The sequence below is a fragment of the Protopterus annectens genome, chromosome 4.part0 (assembly GCF_019279795.1).
Source record: "Protopterus annectens isolate FY-2018-M chromosome 4.part0, PAN1.0, whole genome shotgun sequence".
In the NCBI taxonomy this organism is placed as follows: Eukaryota; Metazoa; Chordata; order Ceratodontiformes; family Protopteridae; genus Protopterus; species Protopterus annectens.
The window spans coordinates 715,394,341-715,419,184 of record NC_056733.1 but is presented as its reverse complement, the minus strand read 5'-3'; the positions used below and the strand labels follow the sequence as shown (position 1 = coordinate 715,419,184).

Here is a 24,844-nt window from a genome sequence, read left to right as displayed (position 1 = left end):
GAACAGTGTTATTAGCAGAAATGTATTCAGTTACAACCAAATACATTTCTGCAAATAACAAAATGGAGGCATGACAGCTCTCAAAAAAGCATGTATTGTATTGTTTAGGCATGCTAATGACCAAATATATGGCCATTGGCATGGAAAACTGTTTACTTTTTATAAAAATCAAATTTATTTTTTGTTGGCTGATCTCGACCATTTAAGCATAGGGCAGCGGCCCACAAATGGGATTGTGCCGAAAATTTTAAAAAATTGAAAAACTCAATTTTAAGGGAAACCTGCATTTTGCCATTATAGTCTATGGCATGCAGAATGAAAACAATACCATGGAACAGTGGTTGTCAAGGGGAAAGGCTCTGTGTAAGTGCAGTAACTATGGATTAAGGCAGTGGGGTATGCAAATGAGGAGAAATTTACTGAATCACAAAATTCATCTAAGTCTCAAACTGCACCTAACCGTGTAAGTGCTCTAGTATGATGGTGTAACTAGGAGGAGCAACAGACATGAAAATGGGGTGTGTAAGGCATGTTGCAAGTACATTGGAGTCCTAAGGCACAGAGATAAAGTTAGCTAAGCACAGCTAAGCAAGGGTGTGTGTCTGAGGCTGTATTGACTTATTCCATGAAATGAGGAGCATGTTTGTGGCCAGGGGAGGTCTATTTCTTAATGTTTACCTTAGCTAAATGGGTTTGTGTGGCACGCACTGGGTCTAAAACAAAAAAAAAAACAAAATGGAAATAGCAGGACTGTTTACATTTGGGCACTGGCTTTGTGCAGCGTGCCTCGGGGCTTAAAAGGGGAGGAAATGGGAAGAGAAAAAAAGAAAAAAAAAGAGAAAAGAGCAGAATTAAAGCAATCAAGTACAAACAACATAGCTGGCAGGAGGAATGCATCATAGCCAGCCAATCATAAAAGCAGCATCTGCAGCACAACAGTATAAAGTACAGAAACACCTTCCAGTCAGTTTGTTTCAACAAACTCTGCACCATTGGTGTATACATGTGAGGGAATTTGAACTGGAAAAATGTTAGGGGCTGCCATTGCTTTGATCCATCAGTATGTGCTAGAGGCTGAGGGTGGAGAGGGGGATAATGCTGACAACCGTCAAAGGCAGAGGAGGAGGTTAAGAGTGTTCAGACACAGGGTAACTTACCAAGGCTACATGATCTGGAGACAGTAGAATGCTACAGGGTGGACAGACACCTACTTCAGCAAATCACCAAGCTGTGCCAGCCTCAGCTCAGACCTAGAATCAACAGAGGGGAACCTTTCCCAGTAGATACCAAGGTATGTGTAGCCTTAAGAATTCTAGCTGCAGGTACTTTCCAAAGACTTACTGGGGACATGATGGGGGCCCTCACAGGCATCTGCATCAAGGCTACTCCACCAGTTCCTGGATGACATGCTACCACATGCCGGTGAGCATATTTACTTCCCCAATACCCATGAGGAGAGGACCAGCAATATGCATCTCTTCCACCATGTAGCAGAATACCCGGAGGTACTGGGTGCCATAGACTGCATGCACATCCACATCAAAAAGCAACTTAAAGAATATCTTCAAACTCACTGGTTATGCCCTTGCACAAATCCTGACTAGAATCTCCCTCCCTCATTTTTATGTCTACCATTCTTTTAAATGCCTTTTGTATACCTCTTATTAACCCCTGAGAATTTTTATTGTTCAGCCTACTAATATTACTACTAACTTTTCCCTTTCCTTGAATCTGCTGCCAAGCTAAAATGTGCTTGGTAAGCTCTCTGCTGTATAAACTTGTCTCTAACTTAGAGAAATAATGACCTAGAGCTTGTTAATACTTCTAAATTATATTATTACAACTGGTATTTTCTGTTCAGCCTGCTAAAGTCACTTCTAACATTGCCCTTCCTTGAATCTGCTGCAGAGCCTAAACTTACTTGCAAGCTCTCCACTGTATAAACATGTCTTTACCTTAAAATACTTGGAACTATAGCTTGTAAATGATTGTAAAGTATATTTAGTTCTACTCTATATAAAATCTTGTTTTTCTTGTCTACATTAGTACTGTACTGTTTTTTTACTTGTACTCATAGTGGAGCTTTTCTCCCGGGGTCTCTACTGAAAATGGACATGTATCCAGCTAGTATAGCCTGGTCAACAAATGTAAAAATAAAATAAAAATAAATAAATAAAAATCAAAGCACCACCCGGTGAACAGGGTAAGGTCTACATAAACCGCAAGGGCTTCCCCTCCATCGACTGCCAGGTCATGTACAATGCTCAGGGCATTATCACGACTCCCACATCTGGCATTCATCACAGCTGTACCAGGCATTTGCCAGTGGGGGCATCCTGTATGGCCATTAGGTGGGGGATGCTGACTATGCACTGGAGCCGTGGATGATGACACCTATCAGAAATGTATACACACACACACAAGAATGCCATAATGAGGCACATGTACAAGCCAGGATCATTATAGAGCATGTATTTGGGATGCTCACGTCACAGTTCAGCTGCCTTGACATATCTGGTGGAGCCTTGCAGTACTCTCCAGCCACATGTGCACACATGTCCATAGTATGTCCCATGCTACACAATATGATCCTGCAGAAACAGCTGCAGCAGGAACAGCATGGGGAAGGGCCACACAGCCCACCACCATTGCCAAGGTCCCCACAGGCACAGAGGGACTCACAGGAGGAGGCTCTGAGCCTGTTCCCATAGGCAGATGGAGGCATGCCCAGTATATTCAGGCCTTGGCAAAGAGGCAATGCATAGCACACACATTGACACTTTAGCGACCCCAGAGGCTGACACCACTCTCTGACTTGCACAGACAGTAAAATGGATGACACACACATCACATTACCTGTATCTTACCATGTATAGGCAGTGTACTGTGTGCATCCAACATAGATGGCCCTCAAGCACTGTCCTCATAACTGCCGCAAGCACAAGGTAAGTCAGTCTTCTTAACAATAAATTAATGGATAAGTATGTTTTGCTAGTATATCTATGGCAATGCTGCATGCATGCAAGGGAATGAAGTGGCCTACTGGGATAGCAGCACACAACTGACAGCTATGTGAGACACCAGGAAATTTCTGGCCAGAACTGGCCCCCACACACTATGCAGTAGTAACTAAGGTGGCAAATCCCACCACAGTATATGTGTGGGGGACAACTAACTGCAGGGTCATATGTCACAGGCATGGATGTCAGTGTGGGGGTCCCATACCCACCCCTCACACCCAGACAGCAAGTCAGCTGTAGAAAACCAAAGAGAAATGTCTGGTAAAGGCACACGAATGGTGGCAATGTTGAATTAGCCCCCTACAGACTCATGCAGTGATAGCACAGCAGGACCTGAAGTTGCAGTAAGGCTATGAAGGGTAAGAAGTCTGAATCTCAAATGTATGTCAGTACAATCTGACCTGTGCTCTTTACTGATATGCCTCTAGTCCCCAAGACAGGGCAGAATAGTATGGTCAGTGGAACCAAAATGTAAAGCAAATAGCACAGTCTGTGCAAATGTGTACAGTTGACAGGTGTGCACCCCCCCCATATACCCACATAAGTGCAGTAACATGTATGTTTGCAGGGAAATAGCAGTATAGCACACATTGGCAGGGCTCTACCAACACACATGAAAACATGTTGCCTATCCACAATATGTAGGGGTCAATGAGCTATGAGTATGTGTGGTTAATACTGTCAGGATCTGGCCAGCTTGTTCTCCTGGCAGTTGTCTTGTAGTGCCCTAGCTACAGTGCTGTCTTTGACAGAGCCATATGCAGATAACTGCAGTGCCAACTGTTATGCATGTCAGTGACACCCACAGTGCTATGTGGAATATACTACACATATAAGCAACATCTTGAAGGATGTGTAGCTGAGGTGCCAAAGCTTTTGTGAATATAACTGCTTTTTGGTACTGTTGCCAGTGGTTATTCTCAATAATCCTTTTGTCTTATGTTTGCTTTTACATATAATGGACATGTCTGCACAGCAGAATGCACTCTGTACCCACACCCATAACTCCCAACCTCTGACAGCAAGATGTCTGGACAAGGGCAGAAATAAAAGTGGAACAAAGGCACAATGATAGGCCTGTGTTACAAATATCGCCCTTACATGCTGAGAAAGTTGGTAGGGTGAGGGGTTTGCCATAGCAGGAATTGTCTGAAGGTTATGTAGTCTGAAATAGTGATGTCTGTATTATTTTGTAACATCACTCTTCAATTATATGTAACTAACTTTCCACGAAATCACAAATTTACATAGAAAGGATGAAACTCCTAGCCAAACACCTGGACAATCTGCCAATAAATGTACAGGTGAGAGATATGCCCACACAAGGATATGACATCTCAGGTTAGAAAGATACCACACAAGCACGAGATCCCCAGCCAGTATATCACCAGGTTGCTGGACTGTTTACACAGCTGTGTCATTACTAAACTGGCTGTAGCCACACCTCACAAAGGGCCTTGCTGGGCAAGAAAGTTCATAGCTGCCCACATAATATTGGTCTAGACATCATACAACAAGTATTCCTCTGGTAAAGCACTGTGATGATCTGAGGATGTCTGGCACTAGGTAATGACACAATACATTGTAGTGTCAGACTACAGATATGTCAGAAAATGTCTGCCAAACAAAACAAGAAAGGTCCTGTGTACTCCTGAGAGGTATGGCTGTAGCAGACAAAATCCTGGACTGGACTACACCTATGTCTGGAAAGGAGCCCCACTCTAACTATAGAAGGTCACACTGGGCATGCTCCTACACCTAAAGGATCACAGGATATGTTGGAACCCAAATCGGAATATATGACTGTATTGTGTATATATGTATGTGCATACGGACAGCTGTGTACCCCTCAACTGTACCCACACACACACATCCGACAAAATTACCCTCAGCTAGCTGTAGATGGCCCATATGTGATATATCTGCATCTGTTGCATGAGATACACACACACATATATGGGCAACAGATAACATATGTCAAGCATACACACACATAGATGTGGGGAAGTGAAAGACAGACAGTGATAGAGGGAGAGAAACAGGGGGACACAGAGTGAGTCACACACACACAGATACCCTGAATGGCATACAGTGATGTCCTGCTATGGACAGTGGCATACCAGTTGTAAACAGCTGCACGTGTCAGCATAAAAGGTGAGCCCCATTCTGTAACAGTATTGAGGTTGGGTTTATAATATCACATTCACCTGCCTGTGTGTATGTCTGCAGGTCTAAGTATTAAGAGCCTCTTCCCACTCAGCACACTTCACATTGCCCTACTTCACAAGATCTGCTGCTGTCATTCATGTCCGATAACTGCATAACACTATTATACAAATAATTAGATAGGTAGGGGTTCTAATCTCAATACTGACAACTCTGTGTGTGTGTGTGTGTGTGTGTGTGTGTGTGTGTGTGTGTGTGTGTGTGTGTGTGTGTGTGTGTGGGTGTGTGTGTGTTTGTGTGTGTGTGTGTGTGTGTGTGTGTGTGTGTGTGTGTGTGTGACAGTTGTGTATGTGAGAATGAGAGAGTGTGTGTTTGTTTGTAGGTGAAACAGTTTTAGGCCATTCCCACCCACAACAGTTCCCAGTACCCAACTTTATCAGTCCTGCTGAAGTCATTCCCTTTATTGGCACCTTTGGCCAATTGTCAGCCCACTAAACTCCATAGCACATGTGATAGGTGCTTAACACTATAGCACAAATCACTAGCTAGACAGGGGTTCTAATCTCAGATCTGCCAAATGTGTGTGTGGGTGTGTAGGAAGAAGTGTTTTGATAAGTTTCTCACCCACTTCCCTACTTTATCAGTCATGCACATTTGGCCAGTTGTCAGGACAGTAAGATCTGTAGTGCATGTGATAACTATGTAGCACTGTAGTGCAAATAGATAGGTAGGCATTCTACTCTCAGATCTGGAAAATGTGTGTGTGGGTGTATAAGTGTGTGTGTGTAATTGTGTATGTTTGTAGGAAGAAGTATTTTGATAAGCTTCCCACCCACTGCCCTAATTTATCATTCATGCTGATGTCATTCCCCTTATCAGCACCTTTGGCCAGTTGGCAGCCCAGTAACCTCTGTAATGTGTGCAATAACTGTGTAACCCTATAGTACAAATAACTAGATAGGCAGGGGTTCTACTCTCAGATCTGGCAAGTGTGTGTGTGGGTGTGTAAGAGTGCGTGTTTATAGAAATAAGTATTTTAATAAGTTTCCCACCCACTGCCTGAATTTTTCAGTCATGCTGATGTCATTCCCCTTATAGGTTCACAGGTGTGTACTAGGCTAATGGCCCTGGAGCCTTTACAAGCCTAGCCCATAGAGGTGCCTTGCCATTGTGCCACCTGATGTTAGTTCCCAGTGCCTCTATCAAGTAGAGCCACTGCAGTGATCCCTGGGATGAACTCTCTATTACCCATTCACTCATCAAAATTTCTCTGGAACAGGGTCAGCTAGGTGCTCTGCTTGACATGTATGGAAAGTCTATTCCAGGGCATGTGCAATCTCTGGGAGAAGAACGTGTCCCTCAAGAATGTTGTGTTGATTGTGGTAATGAGGTTGAGGTCTCTGCATTATGTGGTGCAGAGGAATTTGGATGTCTTTAGATGTAGTATTTCTAAAAGAGCTGGGTCAGACATGGCTTTGTGAGTCAGGCAGAGATTGTCTCTAAGTAGGTGATATGAAACAGAGAATAGCTGGAGTCTTTGGAGTCTGTCTGTGTAAGACATGTTTTTAATGCTTAGGATCCTCTTTGTGAGGTACTTCTGTGGCCTCTCCAGCTGTTGCAGGTGTCTAATGAGGTACATGCCAAATAGGCCATTATACTTGATGATTGGTGTAATGAGGGAAGAGTAGACAGAGACAATGACCTCTTTCTTCCTGGATGCAAACCCTTGGTAATGAGATGTGCCACACAGATGGACTTCCTGACCACAGTGGCAGTATGGTGGTTGAAGGAGAGGTTGCTGTCAACCTGTGTCCCCAGATCTCTTATAATGCCTTCAGTGTTCTGTGGGCTCCCATTGATGTGGTACTTAGTGGGAACTGAGTTTTTACCAAAGGGGATGATGATGCATTTTGGGGTGTTAAGCTTCCGTCCATGGTTTCCACACCAGTCATTGGTCTCAGTGAGACCTTTCTTAGGATGTCTGCATTGGTTGTGGAGTTAAAGATGTCTCCCAGCTTGCAGTCATCTGGGAACTTGGTCAGCCAGAGTTCCTTTGTCTTGGCCTGGACTTCTGAGAAGTAGATGCTGAACATGAGAGTACATAGGAGTGATCCCTGTGGGACTCCACTCATGGCTGGTTGGCAGTCTGACTTGAAGCTCACTACTTTCACACTGTATGTTCTATCTGTGAGCCAGTTTGCAACCCACCTAATGATATAGGGGTTGTTGCCTAATTTGGTGGGTTCATCAATAATTCCTGACTGAGGAATGGTATCAAAAGCCTTGGCCAGATTGATGTAGGCTGTATGCAGTCCCTTACCATCATACAAAGTCCTGGTGACTGACTCAAAGAAGTCAATCAGGTTGAGCAGGCATGATCTCCCTTTCACAAATTCAAACTGTGTGAGGTCCAGAGGTAGGAGATTACCTATATCTTTGTTGATCAGGTCCCTGATGATGTGCTCCATAGCTCTATATATCAGACTCATCAGGCTAATGGGCTGATAATTCCTATGGTCTGTATTCGCTACCCCTTTATAGAGAGGGATGACTGTAGCAGTGCACCATTTGGGAGGGACAAAGCCTAAGGTGAGGCTGTGACTGAACAGGGCACACAGATGTGGTGCCAGGTATTTTTGTAGTTCATGTAGAAACAGCCAGGGATATATTTGGTCCCATGGAAGATGTATTCTTGCCCATGGACAATGCAGGTTTAACTTGGGCTCCAGTAATCCTGTGTGCCTGGCATTCTTCTGGCATTCTGATTGTTCCCTCAAGGGGAGAGAGGGGTAAAGCTGTCACTGAATGTGTGGCAAGAATTTGGCAATATCTGTTGGCTCAGTATAGGAGGTAGCATTGTGCAGTAACTCAGAGCACTTCTAGGTATTGCTGTGAAGGTTCTTGATATAACTATCAAAGGCTTTGTGATTGTTGTCAGTGTCTGCTGCAATTCTGCCATCATAGCTGGCTTTAGATGATTTCATGAGGGATCTCAAGTTGTTGTTGAAGCTAATAAGGGAGTTTTACCACTCTTGGGACACCACCTTTTTCTGCAACAGTTACTTCCTTCTGTTGTACAGGTTACTAATGGCAGGGGACCACCAGATTGGCCTCCAGTGTTTGGAGGAGAGTGTCATGGTTCTATTGGGTATGGCTAGTTCCATGCATTTATGTACATGTTTGCACAGTGCATTTGTGCATGATTCAGCAGTCATGCAGCTATTTTCCATTGGCATGGGTGAAGTTATCTACCTCTGTTTTTAGGAGTCCAAAGTCAGCTTTGGAGAAGTTTTTCAAGGCGGTTATCTTTGTGGGGGGTGTGAGTGAAATGTAGATTTCCATGGTGATTACTTTATGGTTGGATCTGACCAGGTAGGGATTGACTCCTGTTGTCAAGCAATGGTCTCATATGTTAGTAATCAACACTGGTCAAGGATGTTGCTTCCTCTACTGGAGCTCAGAATGAGCTAGTCCAGGGCATTGTAACTGATGAATTCCAGGAAGCGTTTGGACAGTGTATTGGTGCTTGAGTACTCTTCCCAGTTGATAGAGGCGTAGTTGAAGTCTCCTAGTATGAAAGTGTTGGGTTGGACTTTGATAGATTCCAGGCTGTTGAGGAATGTGGATTGAGAGTCTAGGGACATGGATGGGGACATATAGCAGGCTATGGCCTGGATTGCACTATTACACAATGTCAGTTGTACTTGAAGTATCTCAGATGCATTATGCTGGGATACTAGTCTGGAGGTGTGCATATCCTTTATGAATATGGAGACACCACCGCCTTTGGAGCTGTGGTCCATGTTTTGGGGCTGACAGGTGTGGAATGAGTTATAGCCTGGTAGTGCAGGGGCGTAAAACATGTTTCCATTACAGCACAAATGTCAATGTTCTCCATTTTGAGTAGTGCTTCGAGTGACTGCATCCTGAGATTTAGATGTCTAGTGTTGAGCAGCATGACCCTCAGATTGCATTTATTTACAGCTGTTAAGGCTGTAATTTGATTAGGAACACTGCCTGAAAAGGCACTGTAGGGATGGCAAAGACTTAGCCAGTACCTGCAAACCCAGTGGTGACAGATGCAGGCCTTCTCTGGCAAGGCATTGTGGTCTGTCAGTCATGTCATCCCAAGCAGACAGATACTGGATCCCCTGAGAATGACACCAGACACTTAAGCCAATTGTTGAAGTCAATCATTTGTTGTTTGTACTGTGTTATCATTCTGGGTGACAGTATACTGCTCAGGGCTACTGTCATCCTGCCTGGCCCACATAATCTGACAACTCCACCATGTCTCTTTTCATGTAGTCCATGCCATATCATGTAGTCATTCACACCCACATGGACAATGACAAAGAAATACTTGTAGCTGTTGTGGAGTGACCTGACTCAGTGTGTTATGTGTTGGATTCTGGCACCTAATAGACAGCTGACTCTTACCTTCTCCATATTCAACCTAGTGAGTGGGATATCTGTGTGCCTCACTATTGAGTCACCTATGATTACTGTATTGGGCAAGGTGGTTAACCTTAAGGGCTTAGGTTGAGGAGCACACTGTGTAGGTGAGGTATGTATCCTGTGGTTTGTGCTGTGTTGTGATGGTTGAGTAAGTGTCTGTCTTGGTGGTTTCTGCTGTTTGGGTAAATGTCTATTGAGTGACTCTGTGAAGGTGGGTGTGTTTTTGTTTGTATGTCAGAGCTGTGATAGTGGGTATTCTGGAGGGGGTATGTGTTCCATGTGGTGTGGTGCAGGTGTTGACCCTTCTCCTCTTGATCAGCTAGTCCATTCTTTGCTGCAGAGTGCATATCTTCCAATTTGGTGATATAGGGGTATCTCTCACAGGTTTGATTGTTGGGAGTTTAGAAAAGAGGGTTGTCTGTGTACATCAGGCTGTTGCAATAGTGCCTCAGAATGCCCAACTGCACCAGGTTAATGGGCAAAAGCACAGAGAACTGCACTTTAATCATGCCATGAAGGGTAGTCATAACTACTAAGTACTGGAACTAATTCCGTGAGGAATGACTACTGATGATGGCTCTCAGGTATTCTAGAATAATTGATACAAAAACCTGTTGAAGTGCAAAGTTATTAGACTATTTGAAGTGAAACAGAGAAAGAACTAGCAAGATCTAAGGGAAAAAACTGACGGCAGACTTTCTGGCACCTATAATAGGTTACCTCAGTTGTGCAGTTATCAGCACCTTTGGCCAATTGCCAGTCCAGTAAGCTCTGTAGTGCATGCAGTAACTGTGTAACACTATAGTACAAATAACTTGATAGGCAGGAGTTCTACTCCCAGATCAGGCATATGTGTGTGTGGGTGTGTAAGTGTATATGTTTGTAGGAAGAAGAATTTTGATACGTTTCCCACCCACTGCCCTACTTTATCAGTCCTGCTGATGTCATTCCCCTTATCAGCACCTTTGGCCAGTTGTCAGCCGAGTAAGCTCTGTAGCATGTATGATACCTCAGTAACACTATAGTACAAATAAATAGATAGGGAGGGGTTATAATCTCAATACTGGCAACTGCTTGTGTGAGAATCATATACTGTGTGGGTTATACCATTTTGAGTTGTGTACCACCATGTACACTTCACATCACCCTACTTTACTAGACCTGTTGAAGTAATTTACCTTAGAAGTACATTGGGACTAAGTGAAATCATCTAAGCTCTGTGGTGTACCTGAAAACTGCATAACACTATAGTAGAAATAACTATATAGATAGAGGTTCTAATCTCAATACTGGCAACTGTTTGAGTGAGAATCATATACTGTGTGGGTTATAACATTTTGAGTTGTGTACCACCCTGTACACTTCTCATCATCATACCTTACTACTCCTGTTGATGCTGTTCACCTTAGAAGTACCTTGGGAGTAGGTGAACTCATGTAAGCTCCGTGGCACAGCTGATAACTGCATAACACTATAATAGAAATAACTAGATAGATAGGGGTTCTAATCTCAATACTATAAACTGTATATGTTTGTTTGTGTAAGAATCATATACTGTGTGGGTTATACCATTTTGAGTTGTGTACCACCCTGTACACTTCCCATCACCCTATGTTACTAGGCCTGTTGTTGTCATTCACCTTAGAAGTACCTTGGGACAAGGTGAAATCATATAATCTTCTTGGTGAGTCTGATAACTGTGTAACCCTATAGTAGAAATAACTAGATAGGTAGGGCTCCTAATCTCAATACTGGCAACTGTTTGTGTTTGTGTGAGAATCATATACTGTGTAGGTTATACCATTTTGAGTTGTGTACCTCCCTGTACACTTCCCATCACCCTACTTTACAAGGCCTGTTGATGTCATTCACCCTAGAAGTACCTTGGGACAGGATGAAATCATATAAGCTCCATGGCACATCTGATAACCCCGTAACACTGTAATAATAACTAGATAGGCAGGGGTTCTAATATCAATACTGGCAACTGTGTGTGTGTGTGTGTGTGTGTGTGTGTGTGTGTGTGTGTGTGTGTGTGTGTGTGTGTGTGTGTGTGTGTGTGTGTGTGTGTTTGTGAAGATCATATCCTGTTTGGGTAATACAATTTTGATGTGTGTACCATCCACTCCTGTTTATCACCTCCCAATGGATTTACATTATAAGTAGTAATGGCATCTGCCTCACTTGCAGCATGTTAAACCATTGTGCAGGCCATACCAGTCCTCTGTACAGATGTCTATGGAATATCCAGATGTTTGCAACCTATATGTGGTCTGTGTCCCTTAACAATGTCCATGTATGTGATATTGTTGCCAAATTAGTTACAGTGAGTGTAGTGATATACATGCCAGCACAAGTTATCATACCTAACTGAAACATCATGCTGATAAAAACATCTGCTACACTGTCACTTATCCAGGCTTGTAGGAGCATTACATGACTCCAGATGCTATTTCTGGGGGGCTATCACACCATCCATGAAGGCATTTACAACATTACATGTTGTAAGAGGTAGTGTATGTCCCATACATATAATCTATGTGGGGCATTTCATGTGTAGTACTACAGTACATCAAAGTGGATATGTAGGTTTACTAATCTGTCCATTGCCAACTGTGTTTGTGTTACTGTATGCACATGCCCCGTGTCAGTCCTTACTGTGTGTATGCAAAGGATATACCATTTTGTCTCCCTGTTCCACCCTGTGAACTTAGGAATACATAACACAAACCTGTCATACCCACCCTCATGCATGCCCTCACCAACTGCATCAAGATTGATGATTTCACAGAGCTTTCTCCCCAATGTTTTATGCCTCTATTGCATGATATGTTTGAAAAAGCAACATCAATTCCTACTGCTCAGACAGTGTAGTAGTACATTTCTCTGACTGCAGTGTACAGGGTCATGAGTGCAAGAGTAGGGACTGATGTGTTTTTCCTTAATATTAAATGACCAGAATGCATGATATACTTGTTAAAGCATTACAGATTCTCATTGCTCAGATGGTGTAGTGCTATGTTGCTGTGATTGTAGAGCACAGCATTCCGAGTTTGAGACTTGGTAGGGCTGGCTATTTTGTTGCTTGTCAGAACAAGGTCTGTTGTTTACAGAGTGATTAGGGCACCTTTAAGCAGCTTTAAGTGGGCTTGCATGGGTTTGCATGACGGTAAGCGTTGCCAACACAAGGTTAATTCGTTTTAGCTTCACTTACCGCCACTTTTTCCAGTTTATCCCCACAATAATTTCTTTACCAGAAAAGAAAAAGGGGTGATAGGAAAGTGGTGAAAAAAGGAGCATGCAGAGGGAAGTGCAGTATGAAAGGTAGCTAGGAATGTGCAGGACGGGTGTAGGAAAGGTCCATAGCTGTCCATTTCTTCTACAGCAACAGCTGTGAATTTCTACAGAATTTGGAGGTGAATTTGGGCAATCAAAACTCTGAGAGAGGGGTGAGGACAACAGTAATGTGTTGTCAAGCCAATTGGACCAGATTACATGTGTCCAGTGGACACGTGCGTGAAATGGACAGCTATGTATGGCGCATGATTGTTTTTTTGGGAACAGATGCCCTTTTCCTTTTTTTTTTAAGGTGAGAATAGAATGTTGGGGAAGGATAGTAGATATATTTGGGGAGGTAAGTTGGGTAGGAAGACAGACAAGACAGACAAGACAGCAGACAGGGGTGGTATATGACACATGTGGGGGGTAAACACCTTGGATGGGGAGGGTGGTTGGGAATCAGATGCCCATGAGCCCTCAAATAGATACAGTGAGAGCGAGGCCCCCAGCCATGGGCAGTCACCACTGCACCTTCACGGCCCCAAATGTGGCTCTGCTGGGGGCTGGACAGCAGGGGCAGGCTGACCCACAAGATGCACCAGGTGGCCCACAATCTGGTACACCAAACTCCTTCGGGATGGTGCTATGCACCAAACTCCAGACCTGGTTATGGGTGATGGTTTCCTGTCAGTGCCCAGTCCCTGGGGGGGACAGGCCCTGTCCTCTGAAGCAGTTACATCTGAAAGTGGTGCAGGATCAGTGGACAAGGAGGTCCCGGGTTGGGTCCCAGATGTGCTGAGACCTGGTGCCATGGCCAGATGAGGCTGGACAGGCAGATCCTCCGGGATCTGCCTTCCCAGACATGCTATGGTGTTGAGGTTTTACAAAATATGTTGGTTAGTCATGAACAAAACATTTCAAAATTAGTTTTAACAGCATGCATGGGTGTTCCAATTAACCCAAAACAACAGATTTGAAACAGTTGCATAGCAAACAGAACACATGCATAAATGGAACAACAGTCGGCATCATAACGGCAACAGGCCACCTTTGATAGTATATGAACAGGGAACATTAATAATCAAATGATTCAATATTTGTAGAACAATAGGACGCATGTCCTAACAGTAGTTTCAGAGAAAAACATACCCATTGATTATGTGTATGAATTATTGGTGCAGATAGGGTGGGGGGGAGAGAAAGAGAGAGATATCAATTAACAACTGTATAGGCTTTGATTGTTCACAACTGTACTGATCATTACTCCACTCAGTACTCTACAGGTATGACCTTACTTTACATGTATGGCCTGGGTTTGGGTAGTGGAATGTTTGTACACAGTGTATTGCTAAAGCCTTCTGAAAGCTAATGCATACATTTCCTTACCTGGCAGACCTGTGGAGGGAATATCTGTTAACACTACCTGAATGTTTCTACACATATTCACATATTCTTGAGTGAGATTATGCATGCAGCTTACTACCACTCCCGGGATTTGAACTGTGCCTGTTTGTGAAAAAAGGTACAACAAGGTTGAGTTTAACACAATGAGCTATTGAGGAACTACTGCTTGTTGTTTGACTGTTTTCTGTCTAATACTCTCTTGGTTGGACAATCTGACCTTGTAATTCTGACATTCATGCATGGCAGATAGTTCTTGTACTGTGTATTAATAATTTAACATATTACAATCTGGAAAGCAATGGTTAACACAAAGCACTGCTATGGGGGATACAGTATAACAGTTTACACATTACTATTCAGGGATCAGATCTTGGTGCATGGAACATTTTATATAGTTGATCTCCTGTTTTACAGCTCCACATTCTTTGTCAGATGACCCTCAATTAATTCATGCTGTCAGAGCCATAGTTCCTGTGCAGAACCTGTACACATTTAGCTTCATACCACCACATACCAAAGTAAACACAACAGTATGGGGTTTTTAGTTTTATTGACGAGTACTGGCACTTTTATTGATAGGTATCCTGTACATCAGTATTACTTTGCTAACATCTCATTTATTCATTACACACAGTACACATTTTAACCTACTGGCAGTTGACATTCTACTCCTTTCTACTTATTTGCCCTGAATACTGCAAGCTATATTTGTACTCACCAGCCTCCCAGCACAGCCTTAGCAACCTGCTGGCATGGGTGTCTATGTTCGCAGCCCTCTCATCTGCAGCTCTTCAGGAGATAAAGAAAGATTTATGCATACCTATCAATCACATACACAGGCTGGACTTTGGTAAACACCGGTTTATACTGATACTTACACGCTTCTGGGACATTCTATGCGCATGTGTCTTGGGTCCACTGGTCCAAGAGTTCCCTCTTCCTATGCTTGAGGTCAGCTAAATGGTGCCAGACCTGCTCACCAGTTCAAGAGATGCCAGTAGCACTGGTGAGTTAAAGTGCGAGATAGTCCCAGGCCTCAGCTTTGTATTGGGAGCCCTGGTACTAGCCCTGTAGCAGTCTCCCCTCATGGTCTTTCACTAGGAGTCCAACCATGACCCTAGACTTCTGAATTCCCCAGCATTGCTCCTGAAAGCATGAACCCTCTCCTACACCAGTCATAGTGCCTATGCTTGAGGTCAGCTAAATGGTGCCAGACCTGCTCACCAGTTCAAGAGATGCCAGTAGCACTGGTGAGTTAAAGTGCGAGATAGTCCCAGGCCTCAGCTTTGTATTGGGAGCCCTGGTACTAGCCCTGTAGCAGTCTCCCCTCATGGTCTTTCACTAGGAGTCCAACCATGACCCTAGACTTCTGAATGCCCCAGCGCTGCGCCTGAAAGCATGAACCCTCTCCTAGTGTCTTCAAGGATGAGCTACAACAGGTTATGGCTGTATTCTCACCTGCAAGGTTTAAATAGAGCCATATTCCCTCCCTTTGCCCTCATCGGGCTATTTTGAATATGCTGAGCTAAGCTAAGTGACGTGCAGACCCACTTAGCTAACATTGGCAGTGCTTAAAGGGATAGATGTTGAGCATTACTTACCCATGCGCATATCCGCTTAGCTGGGGTACTTATTGCTTAACATTTACATTTAAGCAATGCTTACATCAGCTTTGCATAGCTGAGCACTACTTAGCATTGTTCACATTTCATTTTATAAAGTATCAGGATTATGGGATTGATTCATCATTACTTCTTCTTCTTCTTTCGGCTGCTCCTGTCAGGGGTCAACACAGCAAATCAACTATTTCCATTTCTTTCTGTCCTCTGCATCTTGCTCTGTCACACCAACCACCTGCATGTCCTCTCTCACCACATCCATAAACCTTATCTTAGGCCTTCCTCTTTTCCTGTTACCTGGCAGCTTCATCCTTAGCATCTTTTTCCCAATATACTCTGCATCCCTCCTCAGCACATGTCTAAACCAATGTAATCTTGCCTCTCTGGCTTTGTCTCCAAACCTTCCAACCTGGGCTGACTCTCTAATATACTTATTCCTAATCCTGTCCATCCTTGTCACACCCAGTGCAAATCTTAAGATCTTCAACTCTGCTACGTCAAGCTCTGACTCCTGCCTTTTTGTCAATGCCACTGTCTCCAACCCATATAACATAGCTGGTCTCACTACCCTCTTGTAGACCTTCCCTTTCACTCTTACTGGTACTCGTCTGTCACAAATCACTCCTGACACTCTTCTCCACCCACTCCATCCTGCCTGTACTCTCTTCTACACCTCTCTTCTACACTCACCATTACTCTGAACTGTTGATCCCAAGTATTTAAACTCATCCACCTTTGCCACCTCTACTCCCTACATCCTCACCATTCCCCTATCCTCCCTCTCATTCACACACATATATTCTGTCTTAGTCCTGCTGACCTTCATTCATCTTCTCTTTAGAGCATATCTCCACCTCTCTAGGGTCTCCTCCACCTGTTCTCTACTCTCATTACAGATCACAATGTTCTGCAAACATCATAGTCCACGGGGGCTCCTGTCTGATCTCGTCTGTCAACCTGTCCATCACCATTACAAATAAGCAAGGGCTCAGAGCTGAACCTTGATGTAATCCCACCTCCACCTTAAATGCACCTGTCACTCCCACTGCAGACCTCACCATTGTCACACTACCCTCGTACATATCCTTGACCACTCTTACATACTTTTCTGACACTCCTGACTTCCTCATACAATTCCACAACTCCTCTCTAGGCACCCTGTCATATGCTTTCTCTAAATCCACAAAGACACAAAGCAACTCCTTCTGACATTCACTGTACTTCTCCATCAACACTCTCAAAGCAAACATCGCATCTGTAGTGCTCTTTCCTGACATGAAACCATACTGTTGATCACTAATCATCACCTCCTTTCTTAACCTAGCTTCCACTACTCTTTCCCATAGCTTTATGCTGTGACTGATCAATTTAATCCCTCTGTAGTTACTACAGCTCTGCACATCACTCGGTACCAAAACACTTTTTCTCCATTCCTCAGGCATCCTCTCACTTTCCAAGATTTCATTAAACAATCTAGTTAAAAATTCCACTGCCATTTCACCTAAACACCTCCATGCTTCCACAGGTCATCTGGACCAACAGCTTTGCCGTTCTTCATCCTCTTCATAACTATCCTTGCTTCCTCCTTGCTAATCCCCTGCACTTCATGATTCACTATCTGCACATCATCAAACCTTCTCTCCCTCTCATTCTCTTCATTCATCAGCCCCTCAAAGTACTCTTTCCAACTGCTCAACACACTCTCCTTGTTTGTGAGTACATTTCCCTCATTATCCTTTATCACCCTTACCTGCTGCACATCCTTACTAGCTCGGTCCCTCTGTCTAGCCAATTGGTACAGGTCCTTTTCTCCCTCCTTAGTGTCCGACCTTTTATACAGCTCATCCTATGCCTTATCCTTAGCCTTCGCCACCTCTCTCTTTGCCATGCACCTCATCTCCTTATACTCTTATCTACTTTCTTCATCTCTCTGACAATCCCACTTCTTCTTCACCAATCTCTTTCTCTGTATACTCTCCTGTACTTTTTCATTCCACCACCAGGTCTCCTTGTCCTCCTTCCTCTTTCCAGATGTCACACCAAGCACCTTTCTAGCCATCTCTCTTACTAGCTCTGCTGTAGTTACCCAGCTATTTGGTAACTCTTCACTGCCACCCAGTGCCTGTCTTAATTCTTCCCTGAACATCACCTCACAATTACCATTTTTCAATTTCCACCATTTGATCCTTGGTGCTGCCCTCACACTCATCCCCCTCTTCTTGATCACCAATGTCATCCTACAAACCACTATCCTATGCTGCCTAACTACACTTTCCCCTGCCACCACCTTACAGTCTCCAATCTCCTTCAAACTGGCCCTTCTACATAAGATATAATCCACCTGTGTGCATCTTCCTCCACTCTTGTACCCTATACTCCTCCCTCTTGTTAAAATATGTATTCAACATAGCCATGTCCATCCTTTTCACAAAATCCACTACCATCTGACCTTCTGCATTCCTTTGCTTAACACTATATCTACCCATCACTTCCTCATCCCCTCTGTTCCCTTCACCAACATGTCCACTGAAATCTGTTCCAATCACCATTCTCTCACCCTTGGGTACAGTCATCACCACTTCATCCAACTCACTCCAATTTTTTTCTTTCTCATCCATCGCACACCCAACTTGTGGAGCATATGCACTAACAGCATTCATCATTACACCATCAATTTCCATCTTCGTAAACATCACTCTATCCGACACTCTTTTCACCTCCAAAACACTCTTAGCATACTGCTCCTTAAAGATAATGCCTACGCCATTTCTCATCCCATCCACACCATGATAAAACAATTTGAACCTGCCTCTGATACACCTAGCCTTGTTCCTCTTCCATCTGGTCTCTTGCACACACAATATGCCAACCTTCCTTCGGTCCATCATATCAGCTAGCTCTCTCCCTATACCAGTCATACTGCCAACATTTAAAGTTTCGGCCTTTACCTGTCCTCAGCCATGCCTTCCTCCTCTTCTCCTCCTTCGGCCAACAGTAGCCCAATTTCCGCCAGTACCCTGTTGGCCAACAGTACTGGTGGCAGTCATTGTTAACCTGGGCCTCGACCGATCCTGTATGTTTATGTGTACTTTTGTCTGCATGTATGATTTGGCAAAATTTTACTCTGGATGCCCTTCCTGACGCAACCCTCCCCATTTATCCGGGCTTGGGTCCGGCACAAAGAAATGCACTGGCTTGTGCATCCCCAGTGGCTGGGTTCGATTCATCATTACTGACATATTATAATTTGATGTTTACCTTCCATGACATCTCCCTATGTGCTTTCATTAAATTATATTCTTGTGTGACTATACTGTATGGGGCACTTGTGTTTATATGGGGATTTCACATCTTTTCTAGACTGACATCTCACTTTTGGACCTGCTACTCTACCCTGTTTGAAAAAAAAAAAAAAAACAGTTGATACATAATTTAAGTTTACAAAAATAATTTTAACACTACTTTCCCATAGAAAAATAAGTTGCCTGTCTTGGTACTCAAACCATGAACACCTGCATGAAAAGCCAGAACTCTAATGACTACACTACCCAAGCTTGGAACATCTGCCTGTATATTTGCATTTATCTCCTAGGGGATGTTTAAGCTATGCTAAGCGGATGGCCATAATGTGCACACCCGCTTAGCTATGCTCAAACATTCCTTAGGCTAGAAAAAAAAAAAATATATATAGATATATATATATATATATATATATATATATATATATATATATATATATATATAAATATATATATATATATATTTATAAATATATATATATATATATATATATTATTATGTTATATAAGTGAGTCTTGTGGTGTTCTGACAACTCATTGAGGACTGCAATCGTGAAATTATGACATTCATTTGGTTTTCAGGCTTCTATCCTTCAGGGACTCCTGCTAATACATCTTGTTTTCTATCAACTTTCTAAGTGTATGGAGGCAATTTTTCAGGCATACCCCTAATTTATTATTTATTCCCCATCATTTGTGCCTTTGTCAACATGCACTGCTGTAAGGGAATATTGGCATACATTTGCTTTCAGACTTCTACCCTTCCATAATTCATGCTAATACATGACCTGTTCTCTATCAACTTTCTATGTTTGTGAGGACTATATGTGTGCTTTGTCCCTTTTGAGGGAATTATTCCCCGTTATATGTGCATTTCCTCCTTTAGCAGTTTACAGAGGTGCCGTATGGCACTTTAGCAATGCAGGGGGTGTGTCACAGAACCTGTCACACGCCCCCTGCATTGCTTTCTTCATGCCGATGTTTCTTTCACTGTCCGTGGACACTGAACTGATCATTATCTCATTTCAGTGTTCATGGACACTGAAATACTGGCATAATATTAGAGCAAATCTCTAATATTATGCCATTTTGGCTTAGACTGTACGGCACTTTCTGAGTGCAGGGGGTGTGTTCAGTGTCCGTGCACTACTTGGACATGCCCTCTGCACTCGTTCAAGGTTCTTGTCCATATTGGAAATACAGTAGCATGCCTTCATGAATATTCAAGGGGTGCTGCTGTGCTAAAAGGACACAAACCATTCCATGCAAGAATAGTCTTCTTATTGCATGGAATTTCTTGAAACCAGGGTATTAAGTGAAGTATCAGGTATGGATGGGGGGTTGGGGAGTTCCTGACTTTCCAGGGTGGAGAATGTTGTTAATTGCTGGGGTTGTTTTGATATCTAGTTTGTATATTTTGGTAGTAGTTAGTTTTGTGTAATTTGATGCACTTCTTTGCCTTGTTACACAGTTCAAGCTATGCCCGTTTGTCTGTAAGAGATCCTGTTTTGTGCCAGAGGACCCAGGCTTTATCTCTGGATTTCAGCAGAGATCTAGTGCCTTTGTTCATCCAGGGAGCATAGTTGGCTTTGATTCTGATGGTTCTGGGAGAGATCTGGGAGTTTAAGATATCTAGGAAGGTGAAGCTGAGGTACTGAACTGCTTCATCAAATTTAAGGAACTTGAGAGGAGTTCAATTACAGGCTTTGAGAATATTAATAAAGGTAGATGGATTGAAGTTTTTTGTTTCTGATTGTCCAGTAATTGGTAGGCTTTTCTTGATTTGTGTGTTGTCTAATAGCAAATGTGGGTAAATGGTCACTCAGGCTGTCAGGGAGGCAGCCTGATTGACAGATGACAGTTGGTTTGTTAGTCAGAATCCAGTCAAGTATTGTCTATCTCTTGGTTGTTTTGTCAATTCTAGTGGGAGAAAGAATGAGCTGGGAGAGTCCATGCAGGCTGGTGAAGTTGGTGGGGGGTGTCAGAGTTATGAGTTAGCCAGTCAATGTTGAAGTCCCCCAAGATGATAGCTTCATGTTGGAGGATCTCAGAGGCCCATTCAAGAAGGATCTCCAGTCAGGGTATGTTGTTGCCTGGTGGTATGTAGCAACCTATTAAAGAGATACCTTTTCTCAGGTTAATTCTTAATTTTGTGATTAAAATGTCTGCATTGGGTAGGTTTGGTGAGTTTGTATCAAAGGTTTCAACATTTAGGTGATTTTTAAATAGTAAGGCTACACCACCTCCTTTTTTAGATGTGCGATGATTACATAGTATGTTATAGCCTGGTGCTAGGATTTCTTTATTGGAAATGTCAGGTTTAAAACAAGTTTCAGTTAATAATACTAATCAGAAGAATATAGGGAAAGAGTGGCATGAAGATCGTGTACTTTATTGGTAATGCTTCTGACATTCGTATTTAGTATGAGCAGGTCATTTGTTTTTCTTGGGAGTTGGAAATTGGTGTGGAATAGATTATTGTTACTTAGGTAGATGTTGTTATCAGATGGTCTGGGATTAGGATGTATGTCACCACAGAGTGAGAGTCTAGTTGCAATGTTTACTTTAATTCTGATGAAGTTAGTTATACATTTATCATATTAATTGGATATTTTATTGGTGTCGTGGTTGGGTAGGGTAGGCTGAAGGGTGAAAGAAAGGGTGTGTGTGTGTGGTGGGTAGCTGTTATGATGGAGGGGGTGAGAGGAGTTGATATTAGGAGTAAGTGTCAGAAGTGGCTTGGTGAGGCAGTGTGTTGGGAGGAATATTATGGTAGGAGGTAATATGTGTCAATACTATGAGGACGGTTAGAAGAACAGTCAATATAGAAGTATTTATGTTATGTTTAACATTGTACATTTCTATACAAAATGTTAAAACTGCTTTAATATAGCATTTATTATAGTTTATAGGACCAACAATATGCATTTTCAAGGTAATTATTTAATGTCCTCAATATTTTATTGTATATAAGGTTTAAAACTGAATTTGATTTTGCACACACACAAACACACACACACACACACACACACACACACACACACACACACACATACTTCATATATTTCTTTCTATTTTGCAGGGTAAGTTGTATTTAACCAGACGGTTAATAGTTTGAATATAGATGCCATAGGATGATATCCAACATCCTGATTTCCTATGTCTCTGCTGTCCTATGTTTTGATGCAATGTTTTAAATCATTTCTTAGTTTAGTTGGATGTCAAAGAAAAGTTGAAAAAACATTTTATTTAATTATTTACTATTATGCATTTTGGACTTTTCTCCCCCATTATCTGAGTACCCATTATCAATGATAACAGCAAATTATGGGTTTTTATGCATATCTCACCTAAGAGTCTTATCAGATACTTCCAGCTTTCTGAACTTTTTGTCATCTAACAACTATGTTTGCTTCCTCCTCATCCACTGTATATCCAGGTCTGGGCTTACCCAGGGATGCGAGGGTGATAAAATAATAAGGCAAAATTGTCATCAGTAACTCTGGTTTCCTTTGCAGTATGACCACCTTTAGGTATAACTGTTTATTTCCAAACTATATTTATTTTATCATGTTACCCCTCTTGTTTTATTTACAGAAGTGGAGGTGCATACAATGGGGGCATACCTCTCAACCTCTTAGTGCAAGAAATCTGGACAAAGCTTAACATAATGGGGGAACAATGGCACAAAAATAGGGACACATATTAAATACTGCTCTTATAAACTTAGAAAGTTGCTAGAATGACAGCATTTGTGTTAACATGAATTTCTTAAAGATATGAAGTTTGAAACTCAAATGCATGTCATTATTTAGGGACTTTAATCCTTAGATCACCCCACAGATTTGTCAAAAAAAAAAAAAAATTATGAGGAGCAGACCAAAAATCTGGACATTCATCAAAAAAATCTGTACAGTTGTGAAGTATGACGGGAGCTCAGGGAAAGGGTTAATTCCCAGCCAGTTTATACACTGCAAGGTAGCCTTGCCCCAATCTGAAAATCCTATTAGCACTAGAGGAAGTAGAGAGGACATCAGGAGCCAAGTACCTTGGGTGCCTTTCAAGTTATTGCTATATAAATGTTCCAGTTACCACCCAAACTATTTCATTTACTCCATGTTCTTTTGACACTTTTTAACATTTCATTTTTTTTTTGCAATGTATATCTATTTGTTTGCACAATGTCACTGGCTTACTGAAAACAAAAATCACTGAAGGCCTACTTTACTTTTTGTATCTATCTATCAATCTAGCTAGCTAGCTACCTATCTATCTACCTATTAGCATCTATCTATATAGCTATATAGTTGACTTATGTTGTGCTTGTCCGTATCAATACTCCTTTTTTACGAACCACTTATCTGCAGTGTTCATGCAATTTTTTTACAGCATTATTCACAGAGACGAACACTGAGGAAGTGATTTGATAATCTCTGTGAACTACCAGTGCAGGTGAAGCAAGTGATTTGCAATGATAGCCAGTCAGCTAAATCAAAAGTCTTCTTAATAAAAATAAGTACATTTTGTAAACGTTGATTTGTTCACTTTCTGCATGTGTCAAGTGTATCTGTCCCATATCATAGTTATCAGTAATCCTGTCATAATTATTTTAATTTGCAGTATTTTTATGTGGCTCCCCTCATTGTTATTGTTTTTTTTTTTTTTTTCATTGCAATTGTATTAATAAGGTCATGCTATAATACTGATAAATAATGGAACAACGCAGAATAAAATAAAACAAGAAAAACATATGAGCTCCATATTTGTTAAGGATACATTGTATTTCATTACTCATCTGAGTTTATACAATTCTTAGTATTCTGTTTTCTCTTTTATTATTATTTTTTTTTAATTTACAGATCGTGGTACTTAATGGGGGTGGCTCATTATTCTGTGCACTGTCTGCTGTTCTCTGTGATCCTGGAGGTGAGATAATTTGTCGATTTTTAATGTGTTACACTCACTGTCAGACTCTTTCCACCTGTGGCTCTCACCATTATTGTTTATCTTGCATTTTAATGAATATCACACCTTTTGTATGACTTTGTTGTTGCTGCTACCTTTCTGAAAACATTTTTGTAAACTGTTGTAAGGATTTACCAGGATTCCTTCATAAAAGGAACAGAGCAGAAAATGGGTATATGTGGTACCAAGTTACTTCAATGAAGAAACTTTTAATTTCTCTTGCTCTTGCGAGTGTGATGAAACTTCTTCGCTGCAGTGGGAGGTAAGCACATGCTGGGGAAATGGCAACTTTAGTCCAAAGAAATGGTGCTACAAGTGCTCAAAGAGAAGACCAAATAAAATAAAAGAGTACAACGTTGCGAGTCCACAATACTGTTTTAATATTAAAAATAATAAACCAAAATTGTTAAGCGCTTTCATCAACTAGTATGACTTCTGAAGAAGTCATACTAGTTGATGAAAGCGCTTAACAATTTTGGTTTATTATTTTTAATATTAAAACAGTAGTCATACTAGTTGATGAAAGCGCTTAACAATTTTGGTTTATTATTTTTAATATTAAAACAGTATTGTGGACTCGCAACGTTGTGCTCTTTTATTTTATTTGAAATGGCAAGTTTAGCAAGTGGCTTGC

At 42.0% G+C, this 24,844-nt stretch overlaps 1 protein-coding gene across 2 annotated transcripts in view; it reads left to right on the top strand.

Moving 5' to 3' along the window:
* LOC122800138 (1-aminocyclopropane-1-carboxylate synthase-like protein 1) overlaps positions 1–24,844 on the top strand; it is a 505,362-nt gene that overhangs the window by 216,483 nt on the left and 264,035 nt on the right. For both annotated transcript variants that reach the window (XM_044069656.1, XM_044069657.1), the window contains exon 6: positions 24,105–24,171. In XM_044069656.1, the coding sequence (XP_043925591.1) occupies positions 24,105–24,171 (67 nt within the window). The remainder of the gene's footprint in view (positions 1–24,104; positions 24,172–24,844) is intronic.